Genomic DNA, 15,439 nt, shown 5'->3' on the forward strand with positions numbered 1-15,439 from the left:
AGCATATTATTGAACCATTTCCAGCTTGCGAGTTGTAGAGTTGGGGAGTCCAAACAGCAGGCTATTTACATAATCCAGAGCATTGACCAATGTAGCAGTGGCATCACGAGTCAGGAATGGGCGGATATATGATATCTGGTGGAGATGCGAGTAGCACGTCCTAACAACACTGTTAACATGGGGGATCATGCCTAATTCTGAGTCTAAAACAGCTCCTCTGTTACGGGCTGATACACTTGCAGCAATCTTTGTAGTTCCTATCGTAATTTCTGTGATGTGTGACAGAGACTTCTTTGTACTTCTTTTACAGATAATTAGAAATTCGGTTTTAGTATCATTCAATCTTAGGTGGTTGTCTGTCATCCATTCTCGTAGTTCTGATATCACACTCTCCCAAGGGCGGCGGAACGGGGGGGGGGCACAGGGGGCACGTGCCCCCCACTTTTCCTCAGGTTAAAAATGTGCCCTTTTTCTACACAAAAATTGAGGTGTCTTAACTTAGCATGAGGCCAGGGAACCAGAATGAACACTCGGGAAGGGCCGTTTCCGGCCATCTGAGGGGTTTGTAAAACCAAAAATTTTCTTGTACGCTCCGCGCCAAACAATGGTGGCGCTCCGCTCAGATAATCGGCATACAACTTTGCAAATCCTGGCTACGCCCCTGACTTTTAATGAATCTCTGTGGGTCAAATTCAAAGCTATTTCGAATGAAATAAATTGTTAAGATATTAACAAGAAATAACTCTAATTCGGAAGATTCCTACATTAGCAACTAGCATGATTTCACCTCATTTTGTCTCAAAAGAAAACTTGTTCCTTGTTTCCCAATTTGCACATTGGATATTGCAGTGCTATTATGCATATTTTCCTTGAGGGGGGCGGGGGGTGGGTGTTGATGGAGTGATGTGTATACGCAAATAAGATAATACAATAAGAGTTATAAAGGGTACTAAATATAAGGCTGCATCAGTCTAATCGAATTTCTGCAACGTGCCCTTTGATGTCGGTGCCCCCCCCCCACCAGATTAATAGTGCTTCCGCCGCCCTTGCACTCTCCAGTAGACGTAGCACAGTATCAGCATCCTTTGGATCACATGAAATATATAACTATGTGTTGTCAGCATACATGTGTATGTTAATTCCGTGTTTCTCTGCAATTGCGAACAGTGGAGATGTATACAATGGATACATGTATGGGCTAGATTGATTTGCATGATTGCATGATGCACTAGCATGATTGGACTAGAATTATGGAAGTGAAATGCCAGAGTTGTTGTAATGCAGTGTGAATGCCTTATCTCTTTACAAACTAATTAACAGCATATGGCCAGTTATAACCTGTTCTGGTCCCCCGTATTCTCTACTTTTGGATGACTGCAGGAAATAACTTTCTCAGCACTAAGAGTACTGTACAGAACCATTTTTCTGACGTGTTTTTTTTTTTTAGAGTCGATCAATACTCAAATTTTTGACCTGTATGAACAAAACAATAGTTTGTATTCATCTCCCCATATCACTCCTACTGTGATTTATGTTGTGATATGACAGCAAACTTATGACATATCATATCATGATATTACATATCATATACAGTATCTGAAACAGTAATCAGTTTTGACTTCACAATGGATGAAAATATCCTTGGGAATTGTTTAGGGGGGGGGGGGGGGGGGGTTAAAGGTTATTTGATGTCAATGATAATGGTGAAGGAAACCTTTGGAAACTCAGTAACTCCAAACTTAATGATCAAATACACTTCATACTTAGGTATGTGGATCTTTTTTCACAGGAATAGGAAGCACGCACGTGAGAAGCAAAATGTATCCTATTTTTCAAAATAGTGTCAAGTTCGTTCTCATCATCCGTTTGTTTTGTAGGAGTTCTCTAGCAAGTGTTTTGTTTTCTTTCTTGATTGACAAAATTGTATACGAAGGCACATTCATCTGAAAATCGTGACACCCCTCTGACTTAGGTTTCTTTTGGCATAAATTTAATACTTCTGTTTTCACTCTCCTAAAGTGTCGCAGGTCTTCACCAAAAGAAGGACCGTACTCTTTGATCTTTTTCTGAAGTACCTCTTTAAAGTATTTATATAACATTACATCGACGTAGTTCCATTTCGTAATCACATCGATATGATGTTGCCTTGGTAACTCCCTCTTGCGTTTCCTTACATTCTTTGACTTGTAGACTATATCTTCGAAACTCCAGAACATCTCTCTTCGCAATAAAATCAAGGATTCGTCGAAATAATCTTGAAGAAGAACTAAATCAAACTGTTCGTCAAGTAGTTTGATCCGCTCGGCTATCACTTCTCGGGATAAATCGGATTCGTTGTAAAATTGACCTAGGTCACGCATTTGGCCATTGTAGGCCGAACGGCAAAAGGGATGGTTACTCTGCACTATTCTTTCTAGTAAAGTTGAAAACGCGAAATCTGGAGAATAGATGTTGCCAGACATGTTGAGACGTTCCGTCAGATTAAAAAAGTTAACAGCCGAAGAAAAGTGAGTCACAGGATTCCTAACTATCGTCACAAATTTGGCTTTTGGTTTCATGACTTGTTGTATGCTAGTTTTGTTGAAAGGTACATGATTTACAAATATGTGGAAGCCACCATGTTTTGGTTGTATTGCTAACATGTCTGGTGTGAAGGGTGTATGGCCAAACCTGACCAACAGCTTAGGTACAGCAAAGCTGAGGTTGTTAGTGATTCCAAACCGTTGAATGATTGTCGCTAGCGTGGAGCTTGCAGTTTTATGTGTCTTAGCAAGCACGATGACTTTTTGTGCAGTAGTAGATATCCTAGGCGGTGGTTGTGTCCAATTTTCAGACCGAGGTCGCTCTTTATAGACAATATTCGGTTCTTGTGAGATGACCGCAGACTTGCTCTTTGGAATAATTGCTTCGACTCTGCAAATGGATAAGAAGAATAAATTCACAAAAACTGGAATAATATAGGGGGAAAAATGTATTTGTAAAGTAAGCCTCACAGGGTTGACCCGAAAATATGACCCGATATATATATATATATATATATATATATATATATATATATATATATATATATAATAATAATAATAATATATGCATTTATATAGCGCTAATTTTGTACAAAACATTCAAAAGCGCTTAACAAGGAAAAAACCAACCAGTCGGGTCAATCAAAATAAGCCAGCTTAAACAGATACGTTTTTAACTTTATCTTGAAAGCATCCAGGGTCAAGGAGTCGATACACATCAATTCCACCGGAAGTGAATTCCACAACCGAGCCCTATTGCCTAACGTATTATGATTGATACGAGGAACATGCAGGGTGATTTGAGAATGTGAGCGCAAAGAGTAAGAACTAGACTTCACCAAGATCATATCACATAAATACTTAGGTGCAAGACCTTTTAAACATTTAAATACTTGCAAAATTAGTGTAAATTCAATGCGTTGCTGTACAGGTAACCAATGAAGAGATTGTAAAGTAAAAGTAATGTGACAAAATTTAGGAAGAGCGTAAATCAACCGAGCCGCTCCATTAAGTACCATTTGAACTCTACGAAGCTTATAATCAGGTAAACCAATCATGAGTGCATGACAATAGTCATGACTAATTACAAAAGCATTAATAAGAGTTTTAGTACAGTCCTCATCCAGGAATTTTCTGATCTGACGAATATTATAGAGTCCATGGTATGCCCTTGAGCAAACTTTTCCAATATGAATGTCCATTGACATGTTGCTGTCAAGATGAACCCCAAGACTTTTTGCACTATTACTTGGCTTAATATCCACGTTACCTACTTTTATCATCTGAACCCGAGTCTTAGCAACTTGTTGGCGAGTACCAATTAAAAGAAACTCAGTCTTGGAATCATTGATCATAAGCCTATTGCTGATCATCCAATGTCTTATTTCGAAGATAAGTGATTGCATTGCCAGAACAGCCCGTTCCTCAGATAACAGAGAACCAGCATTGAAAGATAAATATAACTGTGTATCATCAGCATAACTATATGTGCGTTAGGAAGGTGTTTAGAGACAATGGCAAACAACTGAGAAACATAACAAAGAAAAAGAATAGGACCGAGACAGCTGCCCTGGGGTACACCACAATTCAAAGAAAAATCTTTCGATGAGATATTTTCTATAGATACATGCTGTTTTCTGAAAGACAGATAATTGCCAATCCATTTTTGTGCATTATTAACAATACCAAATTGGGTACGCAATATGTTCACAAGAATATCATGGTTAACAGTATCGAACGCTGCACTCAAATCCAACAGGATTAAAAGAGTGCATTGTTGTTGGTCCATATTCATCAATATATCACTATGTATTTTCATAAGAGCAGTTTCTGTAGAGTGAATTTGCCTGTACGCAGATTGACAATCAGGAAAAGGAGCATGTAATGAACAAAGTGAGACAATCTCATTAACTACAGCTCGTTCAACTAACTTGGAAACATAGCTCAAATTACTAATCGGTCTATAATTAGAATAGATAGGGTCCAAACCTGCTTTCTTTACCAATGGAGTAACGGTAGCAATCTTCCATTTGTCAGGAACATTACCATCTTTTAGTGAAAGATTTATCATGGTAGTCAATACAGGCAAAAGGGGATCAAGACACTTTCTAAGTAACCAAGTGGGTGTAGGGTCAAGACTGCAGGTAGCCGTGTTGGAGGATTTGATAATTGTGTGTACTTCATCATTAGAAAGTGGCTTGAACCCAGTCAACTTCGATTGGAAATGCTGTCGAACATAAGGTTCAAAAGGACCAGTAGCAATGGAATCAATGTTTGCATTAATTTGATCAATTTTAGACACAGTATAAAAAATTGTCCGAAGTCATTAACAAGTTCCATAGTATTCTGGTGTGGCGGATAAGAAACAACTTGCTTGTTATTACACAATGACTTTACAACAGTAAACAGTTTCTTGGTGTAGCCGTCACAGTCCCGGATGATTGATGTATATTAGGACATTTTAGCAGAATCCAGATGGAATGAATACTCATTGCGCAAAGAGCGGTGGACCCGTCTGTCAGTTTCAAGACCAGATTTACGAAAGACTCTCTCAGCCTTTCGACAAGCGGAGCGTAATATTTTCAATTGACCTGTTGGCCTAACGGTAATAACTCTAGTCAGAACTGGTGCGTGGATATCAAGGACAGATGTTAAAGTACGATCATAGCATTCAATTAAACTCTTCAAATCAAGCCATTCAGTTGTGCATAATGAGGATTGCAAAATATCTGTACAGAATTGATCAATATGAATACTTCGATATTTCCGGTATTTAATTTCTTTGGTTGAATGTTTGGTAATAGGAAGTTCAAGATAACATCTAATTGACCAATGATCAGACACATTTAAAGCAGCTTGTGGAGACGATAACACAATATCGTTAGTAGATCAAGTGATGATTAAATCAAGCGTGTGTCCGGAGTCATGAGTTGGAATGGAGACATGTTGCTGGAGACTAAACGTAATCATAATATCAGTAAATTTAGTCGCATGAGTACTAGTGTGATCATCCACATGGATATTAAAATCGCCAGTAAGAATAAGGTTTTCAGGACAAAGCACACAGTCTTCAAGGAGATCACTGAAGTCTCGGAAAAAAAGTTGAAGTGGTGACCAGATGAGCTTCGGAATATGGAGGACGGTAGATAATTATTAATCGAACTCTGAGATTGTCAATAGCGACCAGCCATTCAGAATATTCAAAAGACGGCTTTTCATCACAATGCAATAGGTTGATCTTAATTGAGTCACGAAAAATCAAACCAGTCCCACCACCAATTCTATCCAGCGGGCGAGGCACTCCAAGGTAAGAATAACCCTCAGGCGCTAAGGCAGCTTCAGAAACAGTATCACTTGACTTAAGCCAAGTTTCGGTTAAACAACATAAGTCAGTGCCAGAATGAATAATGTGATCAACAATTAAGGAAGTTTTATTTCGAGCTGATCAAACACTAGCAGTCTCCAATATAAATTTCCTTTGTGACTGCCGACAAGTCTTAGTATTGCCGTCCTGGAAACTAATGTCTAGTTTAAACGAGCAATCAATCGTTTTACTTTGTTCTGCGCATCGACGTACTGAGGACAGGTTATAGATGATGCCATGTGATTTGCGCGAGTTCCAGAGTTGGCACGTTTGCAATTAATGCAAAAATGTTTATCTATTTCGTCAACGGAGATCTTGCACAGCCTGGTTTCATGGAACTTTGGCTTTTCAGCTGATTGCTGAGATTGGCCATTAGATTCAATGAGATTCTTAATTTCATTCAGGTTGAGCTCCAGGCGATCGACTTTCTTTTCTATATCACACATTCGCGATTGATCAGGGGAGTTGACACTAGCCTCTTCAATTCGTCTGATTTACAAGAGTTACAGATGTAGAAAAAAATTGGAGAGTTTAGATGCATTGTCCAGCATACTATACAATGATGATGTGCACAGCTTCTTCTTGTCTCCACAATCAAATGCATGCACTGATGATTGGCAAAGAAAACAACATAATAGGTTTGCCTGCATGCAGTTGCACACTGTGCATTCGGCAATGGAGGTAGACATAGTTAACATGTGCACCACACACAGAAATAAGTTTCGCAGAACTAATGTAAGTATCCAAGACAACTTAGGCTTGACAGCCTAGAGGCAAAATGATTTCAAGTCGCTGTAAATTGGGCGAAAACAATGTAAAATTAATTGAAAGAGTACTCACAAGTGGCATATGAATATACTTATGTCCAACATCATTGAAATATAAAGTCCAATACGTAATTTAAATGAAATAACACAACCGTTTCGGAGTAGATCAAATAACGATGTGCACAATATATATATATATATATATTTGTGTATATATATATTTGTATATATATATATATATATATATATATATATATATATGTGTGTAGATGTAGATGTATATATATATATTTGTGCTGAACATGGGTAAAACTGATGCAGGAAATGCCATTGGTGTCCGGTGGCCAAGCCCGGCGGGGCACAGGACGAACACTCACGCAGAAATCTTGCAGTTCAGGCTGTTTGATATACCTAAATTGATATGTCAGTCATAAACATATTTAACCAAAGAAAGACTTGTCTATTTAATATCCTTTATCATGATTAATAAAATTGAAACTTAAAACCAAGACGGAAACGTACTTAAACTTAATGAGTTAAAGCAATAGGGGATAACAAGGAAACTGATAGTGGCTTAGTGTGTATGCACACTGTAAATTTATATTTGTTAAAACTGAGACTTCTAATAAAACGCACCTGTTTTCCATATGATAACCTCGAGGTTCATTCTTTATAGAAAGTTTTGAAGTAATGGCAACATATATTGTTGTAATAATTGACAAAATCAAGAATCCAAGCTGACAGTGTCGCTTCCTCTCCATTTTCAAATGACTGATCTACCAAGTCGATTTCTAGACTGAAATTAACAACTCAGGTACAGCGTAGCTATATATGCAACACATACTAAGATCCTAAAATAGGGAATACTAATTGCTCCAGTAATTTCTGACTGTGCAGTGTTTGTAAAAGCCACCTTTCAACAATACCAAAATTAAATCACATTGACCCAGTGAATTCTCAAATTACAGCCCTAGGCTTACAGTTTTCCGTTACACTTGTGATTTTACTACAAAACCCTCTGGTCGATGGGTATATGCAAAAAAGGTTAGAACTGTTATATGCAAACTCACGTATGCGCACAGTAAATTTATATGTATTTGTCAAAACTGACACTATTAATAAAACGCACCTCTTTTCTAAATGATAACCGCGAGGTTCATTCATGGTAGACTGTTTTGAAGTAATGAAAGCATCATATGGATGTAATTAACAAAACCAAGAATCCAAGCCTGCAAAAAAGGTTTTTTGGGCATCCATTTGATGCACGATGACGTCATTTTGTACTGCCAATTGCATTACTAACGTGGTATAAGCAGTTGGGGCAATGGTATGTACACCCCCTCCTCCATCCGTCACCCCCATTCACTGATTTTCTACCCTCTGGTAAAACAGTTAGTTCAAACGTGTTATTCTCCTTTAGTGCTTCAAATACTTCTCTCATAGCAAATTTCCTTGACTATAAATCTGAAGGATACCACATACTCTACACTGTATAACAATAATCCACACTTGAAAGAGCCACCAACTGCGGGTGTTCATCTAAGTATTTGCGGGAAGGGGGGGGGGTGGTCTTTCTCTTTAGGGGTTACAACGTTGCTTTGTAAAGGACGAATATAGTTACAAAATTAATTGCGATGTGTAGTAGACCGTTCAAAAACTACTGCTATCAGTGAAGGTTGTTTTCCAGGGGCGTATCCAGGATTTTCTAACCCGGGGGGGGGGGGGGCGCGAATTACTATCTAAGCGGAGCGCCACCATCGGTTGGCGCGCAGCGTACAAGAAAATTTTGGGTTTTTATACCCTCCAGATCACCGGAAATGGCACTTCTCGGGCTTGAAATGACCAACCAGATGTACACTTTTGCATGAGAACCAAGAATTTCCCCCCATTTTTTAACATCCATAACTTCTTTGAAGATTGTCACCAGTCACACATCATGTTCGACCTCATCGCATCTCCTGTGGATCATTGCTTTTTGTAGGTGTTTTTACGTCGCGGCCCACAATACCCGTAAGCCCCACTTTTCAAGGTTTTAAATCCTATTATTTGTTCAGAATTTGAAAATTCACAATTCCCGTGAATAAATACACTTCAAAACATACCCATAATGTTGCACAAAGAACCTCTTTCAACCCCTAACAGACCGGTCAGGTCAAAATTGCACGAGTAGAGGGAAGTATGATAAAGAATGGTGGTCAGGGAATTTTCGAAACTTCAGACACAGTTAATTTATTGGTATACAAATATTAAAACCTCTTAAAACGGCTACTATAAAACTTCGTTGAGGAAATGAAAAATACCATATATTTCCTCAGCCGAACACTACACACATCTACAGTTTGGAGGTTGTTGTTTCCGGGACGCCATTTTCATGCTCACTGATATGATGTGATATCTGCTGTTTGCTTTAAAAATTCGAATAATTGAAATGAAACTGAAATAAATATCTATTATATGTTTATTATGTAATGCCCCACATTCTTGCTCCACCAGTGGCGTAACGATGAGCCGGGGGGGGGGGGCTCCTGGCCCAAAGGGGCCCCCTATCAGGAGGTTCAAGCAAGGGCGTCCGCAGAAATGTTTACAAGGGGGGGGGGGGGGGTCCGTAGGTCATATAGGTGTAACATACTACTTGATACTATCTAAGCGGAGCGCCACCATCAGTTGGCGCGGAGCGTACGACGATTTTTTTTTACCAAAAAATACTCCTAGATCGTCGGAAAAGACACCTCCCGTTCAAGTTGCATTTACACATCGGTTATTTTGAGATCTCATATCTTAGGATTTTGACTTTCAATAATTTCAGTAATGTATTATGTCCGTATGCAATGAACATAACTAGAGAACTGTTAGTTGGGGGAAATCATTGAAATGTCATATGCTTAACTATTTTTCTTATTTTTTTTATTTTCCAGGACGGGGGGGGGGGGGTTGGGGTGGGCAAGCGCCCCCTACTGTATGGAGTATAATTGAGACTTCTGTACAAATACAGTAATCAAACCTAAGCATAGGCCTAATTTCGGCTGAAACTTTGTTTCCATCTAAGCCTAATTTCCTGTGCTTTTTTACTTACCAGAAACACCGAAGGTATCTTTATTCTTACCTTTTATTATTATATTTATATGAAAGCCCTGTCTTCTTTTTCAAATGAACGCAGTTTCAAGTCTGTTGGGTTTGGGGTTATTGTTTTACAATTTTTCAAAAAAATCACAAGTCCCGATGTTGTACTCAGTACAACATTGGCTGGAATTGGGTTTTAAATGATATACTTTGTTTTCATTATCATAATAAATAACACAATTAGCTCGATACAGACATTAATACCCAATGAGCCCATGATCATGATGTCCGTATTCCGTATCACGTGAAAATATGTATATTGTCTTGTTCAGTCTTGCATGAGTTTTTCTTTCACAGTTAAACGGGCCCTGCCTATCCAAAGAGGTACCCCTTTTCTGTACATCAGTATAGCGGGCCCTTTTGGTCGGGGCCACCGGCTCAGCACGGTCCGAGCCCATAGGAGTTACGCTATAATTTGCCCCACATTCTCTCATTTCCCGAAAGACGCACAGTTTCAAGTTCATTACACATTGAAGGCTTCGATTCTCTGTTTGCCTTCAGTTTAGGGAAGATCTTGGGATTTTCATCCCTAGATAGCGCTAGATATTGCTAGATATCCATACAGTAGAGTGCCCCTGGGATTTCTTGGACTTTTCGGGGCCTGATCTTGGGAAATTGCAAAGTCGGAAGTGGTCACACTCCATGTAGGTCAGCGCACGACCTCTATAGACGTCACTAATACGCAACCCGATCACTTGTTATCGATGAAGTGGTGTGTTGCCGGATTTTTCTACTCCCTCCTTCCTCTCCTTTTTCTCTCTTTCTTCATTTTCTTTTCCCTTTCTTCCTTTCCTTCCTCCTCTTCTTCCCTCTCTTTTTCCCTTTTTTCTCCCCTCTTTTTCTTACCCGGGGCGCGCGCCCCCAACGCCCCCTGGATACGCGCCTTTTTTCTATAACATTTTGTTTTAAGTTTTGAGAAATGACCCTTTAAATAGCGGATATCAGTCAAACAAAGTGACTTGATATAATAGCCCAATACACAGTCGATAAGGTCAGTTCCTCAGATGCAACTGTAATATTCTTGATGATAATTATACAAGAGATGATTCGAAGAGGAGTTGTTATAGCTTTGACTTCTGTATTCAGAGTGTCTCATTATACACACTCATTGTTCTTTACTACTTCTGCTAACATGCGTCATATACAAACATTCCTAAGAGTGACCACAGCCCCATGTTTCTTAGGGTTGGTTGGTGGTTACAACAGGACATATTGTGGTTGCTAAAGGGTGGTGTAAAATACAATACTGTAGAATGAGTACAATATGTTACAGCAACACAAAACTCAATGCGAACACAAGTCTGTTTTGGCATCAATTAAATATCATGAACGTGTTACAAGATTGCCAACTGCAAATGGCGTTGAATGGCATCCGAATGTGCAGGTTGTAAAGATAAATCAACAAGAAGGTTCTATAAGAAAATTAATCCCATTTGCCGTTATAGCATCACAGAACACTTACTGTGATCGACTCCAGAGAAGAATCAAGGGTTAAGCCAGTCAAAATTGGTTTCAATCAACCAAGCGTATCTTGAGTTAGAGACAAGACATTAAGATGGTTTTTTCAACTAACGGCGTGGAATATTTTCTGGTTCCATATAATTGCCACTTTGACACCAGAATTTCCCTTTTCATGGGATCTTGTTGATTGGAATTTCGTTCAAGCAAAGAATTGTCTTTTCTCCTTCAAATATGTTTAAAAATTCTCAATAAATTTTACGTTGTTGATGTAGTTTGTTGTACATTGTTTAGGACAAACTAAAACTATCAGTGACTGGCGAGGAGGTGAGACCACGTATATTGTATGCTGACGTATGTGAACGTCTACAAGTCCTGTTTGATTTCGCGTTCCATACAGATCCACCAATGATTAAATGCGTCATGAAGAACGAAATTAAAAACAAAACACACGTGAATTTCAAGATAACTTACGACTCCGTGAAACAAGCGCAAGAAATACAGGAAATAGTCAAACACACTTCTTGATTGTGGTTTCGCCGGTATATGCAACGCAACAAGTGTTTTTTGAGGTATTATATGGCGGGTGTTCGTTTCTTTATGTTATTGTAGCCCCTAGGCCTAAGTAGCTTAGGCTAGACTACAGTAATTTGACTTAGAGTCTAGGCCTAGCCTCTCTCATACTCATATCTAATGTACACAGGCCTAACTAGTTAATCCGCACAGTAATTTGACAACACACATAAATTTGTATCATTAGAACACCAAGACCACTTAGCTTCAGTACACACGAAATTCACTTAGCACATTTTATCAAGGTCTTCTAGTTCTATTGTGCTGTGTACTGAAAATGATATGTAGGCTAGTCAGCCCTGATTCTCCCACCCCCCTTTTTTTTCACTGCGCTATACTTATCAGGGAGGGAGTTGCTAGAAGGACAAAAATTTCAAGTCATTTGTATGATGGACATACATCCATTTTTGACAATAATCTAGTGATATATGTTTTCTGCAATCATCCTTTGCTTTTGTTTCGGATCAGCAAAGTGATGCTTAATCATACATGGAAGTGGCTTTTAAGTCCAAATGTCTGCATTGATGTAATATTGACAAACATCATGATGAAACTGCAACATTTGTTGAATTTACGACTCAAATATGAGTAATTAATAGCCATGCATTGAAGTAAATCATTAGCGTTGTGCTGGATCCCGGTAGTCAAGTGAATCCCGGTATCCCGACCCCGGTATTGACTAGTTCCAATCACAGTACAATGTGTAACTACTACCGGTAGTGAGAAAACAACTGGTTATTATATTCGTTTTGGTATCATTCCCAGGAATCCCGGACAAAATAAAAATATCTACGTGTTACTATTTGAAATAAAGAAAAGAAAACACTTTTATTTCTGGTTTCTGTGTTCGTAGTTTGAATAATATCTGATCAATTTACTTACTGGCCTAGACCTATATATTAACGAATCAACTTTTTACGTAGTAATTTGGACCTAGGCTACACCAAATATCGAACGTTACTTGGGCTTAGCATGTTATGGAAACTCAAAGTTATTCTGATATTTTTCATTATTTATTCCTCCTTCAAACGATGATTGTGAAGGTTCCCATACATGTACAAAATCTTACCCTATTAACCTCATTTTGGTGTAATAATTATAACTATTTAATAAATTTTGAGCCAAAACCGCAGGGAGTATATCCAGTTTCATTCCATCTTATCGGGACTGTAAATTATTATAGCCTATGGTACGGTACTGGTACACACAGTGCACTACGGTACTTGAGATTTGATGCTGTAATGAAAGATAACAAGATAATGGAGCAATGCATATATGTGTGTTGGGGGGAGGGGGAGTTGAAGGAGGTGGTCTGGGAAGTGGTAGATGGAGGGGGAGGGAAGATTGACTTGGAAGTTATTAAGCTTTAGTTTGCTCAAAAAATTTTATGGTTAATTTGTTTCTGGACAGGATAAGGGTGGTGATTGAACTAGAGAAAAGTCCTATCACTGAACAGATTTGGCATGAAAAAGGTCCAAGTTCATGTTCAAAATATACTTTATTAACCTTCAATACATATTAGAAGCAAATGTAATCCTTCTCTCACAATTATCTGCATCTAAGGAATGGTTACAAGTACCTAATTCACCTGCTATGGAATGGTTTGTTCTAAATAAATAAAGAGGATGTATTTTTGGATACATGTATTGAATTTTCTAAAAACATTTTGTTTGATGAGTTTTCTGCAAGCTGCTAAACAAGGTAGGATATATTTTGATAAAAAGAAAGGCTCAGTAGTTGGGATTGAACCAGGGACCTGCTGCTGCCAAACTGTTTTCACTACCACTAGACCATTAGGTGGGAGAAAGCTTTTTCTTGCTTTCAAATATTTAAAGATCCAGTTCTTTTTCTAAAACATTTTCTCCACTGATCCTTGTCAGGGAGAGGGAAGCTAGTCAGGGGGAGGGGTGCTGGCGAATTCCCTTGGTCGCTAAGGAACCTTGTCAGGGGGTAGGGGTGCCGGCGAATTCCCTTGGCTGCTTGAGAACCTTGTCAGGGGGGAGGGGTGCAGGCGAAGTCCTTTTTACAGCGATCACTCACTCTGGACTTGAACCGAGCCGATCAGAAATGTCTAATCGCATATGGAACTACTGATTACACCATTTTGGTTCCCAAGGAATAAACTTCCTTTTACCTTTATACTTCCATGTCCTCAAAAGTACAGAAAATTAAAGGCTCTGGCTGGACGTGAACCATAGACATGCATCCTGTGGGAATTGAACCCTAGACAAGGAGTTTGTCTTGCCCTTCAGGTACAGAGCACTGCACCACTGTAATTGTTGAGAAATAATTAATTGTAATTGTTGGACAGTCATCAAGTACTTCCTCCATCAATGCATCAGTGCCCCAAGGGTCAATACTGGGACCTCTTCTGTTCTCTGTGTTCATCAACGATCTGGGAGACGAATGTGAAAACAACCTCTACCTCTATGCAGATGACTCTACTCTGTACTGTGAGATCTCATCAAGAGATGATCCCAAGGCGGTAACAGCAAGCTTAAACAGAGACCTAGAGCGAATGAGGATCTGGGCAGACAAATGGAAGGTGACCTTTGAGCCATCGAAATGCAAGGCACTGAAAATCTCAAGAAAGAGGAACCCTACTAAGCTGGATCTTATGTTTGGCAACACCAAACTGGCCAAAAAAGAGGAGCTGGAGATTCTGGGAGTCACAATTGACAGCAAGCTGACCTGGGCAAAACACATCTCCAAGGTATCATCCAGAGCTGGACAGAAGCTGGGTGCCCTGAGGAAAGTTGCAAACAAATTAGACATCAGGGGACGAGCAACAGTCTACAAGGCTCAGGTCCGTAGCGTGATGGAGTATGCCTCTCTTTCATGGATGAGTGCCTCGCCCACCACCTTAGGACTACCTGACTTGATCCAGAAGAAGTCCCTTCGCATCATTGGCACAAGTGAGGAGAAAGCACGAACTGAGTTGAACATCTCATCTCTTCACCAAGACGTCAGGTGGCAGCAGCGACTGTTCTCTATAAGATGCACACCAACTCGTGCCCACCGGACCTAAAGGCAATGCTACCACATCCCTTTGTAGCTAGACGAGCTACACGCTCCAGCTTGTCGATGCCTGGCCATGCTTTCACAGTAGCAGTCTCGAGGACAGTCTCCACTGGCAGGACCTTCATTCACTCTGCGGTACAAGTATGGAATAGCCTACCAGATAGCGTAGTTGGTAACATTTCTGACAACGGTGCTCAGTCCTTCAAGTGCAGGGTGCATCAGCATCTTACTTCCTGTGCCTGATGCTGTAGTAAGCCCCTCCCTTCTATGTTCTAAGTTGCTGTGGACCACTGATTGGCCCATGTGGATTTCCTTTAAAGTACCCTGTTGTCTATATTTGGTCTTGACTTCTGTCAATCTGCATGGGCTATTGTTCACTTTAGCTTTTTATAAAAAAAAATATTGCTCGTTTCTAATATTAAGGTTCATGATGGAAAGAAAGAGGTATAAGATTAGAAAAGGGAAACTGCCTTCACTGGGTTTGAACCCTAGACAAGGAGTTTGTCTTGCTTTTCTGGCACAGAGCACTAATCACTGTGCCACTGTAACTGTTGAGAAATAATGCTCATTTCTAATATTTAAGGTTCATAGTTGGAGGAAAAAGATATAAGAAT

General features: G+C 39.4%; 2 protein-coding genes across 4 annotated transcripts in view; one reads left to right on the plus strand and one right to left on the minus strand.

Moving 5' to 3' along the window:
* Window positions 1-547: 547 nt before the first annotated feature.
* Window positions 548-7,441, minus strand: LOC139966888 (galactosylceramide sulfotransferase-like). Of its 3 annotated transcripts, none has more exons than XM_071970346.1 (2): window positions 7,290-7,441; window positions 548-2,913 (listed from the first exon to the last, which is right to left on the minus strand). In XM_071970346.1, the coding sequence occupies exons 1-2, from the start codon at window positions 7,412-7,414 to the stop codon at window positions 1,833-1,835; spliced, it is 1,206 nt and encodes a 401-aa protein (XP_071826447.1). In that variant the 5' UTR covers window positions 7,415-7,441; the 3' UTR covers window positions 548-1,832. The 3 variants fall into 3 exon arrangements, with proteins under 3 accessions (XP_071826447.1, XP_071826449.1, XP_071826448.1); XM_071970348.1 differs by lacking the exon at window positions 7,290-7,441 and adding an exon at window positions 6,727-6,838; XM_071970347.1 differs by lacking the exon at window positions 7,290-7,441 and adding an exon at window positions 4,512-6,828.
* A 4,176-nt stretch (window positions 7,442-11,617) lies between these two features.
* LOC139966893 (D-ribitol-5-phosphate cytidylyltransferase-like) overlaps window positions 11,618-15,439 on the plus strand; it is a 38,349-nt gene continuing 34,527 nt past the window's right edge. Inside the window, exon 1 of the mRNA XM_071970352.1 lies at window positions 11,618-11,803. The gene's annotated coding sequence lies outside the window, so the exon portion shown is untranslated. The remainder of the gene's footprint in view (window positions 11,804-15,439) is intronic.

This window comes from Apostichopus japonicus, chromosome 4 (genome assembly GCF_037975245.1).
Source record: "Apostichopus japonicus isolate 1M-3 chromosome 4, ASM3797524v1, whole genome shotgun sequence".
Classification (NCBI taxonomy): Eukaryota; Metazoa; Echinodermata; class Holothuroidea; order Aspidochirotida; family Stichopodidae; genus Apostichopus; species Apostichopus japonicus.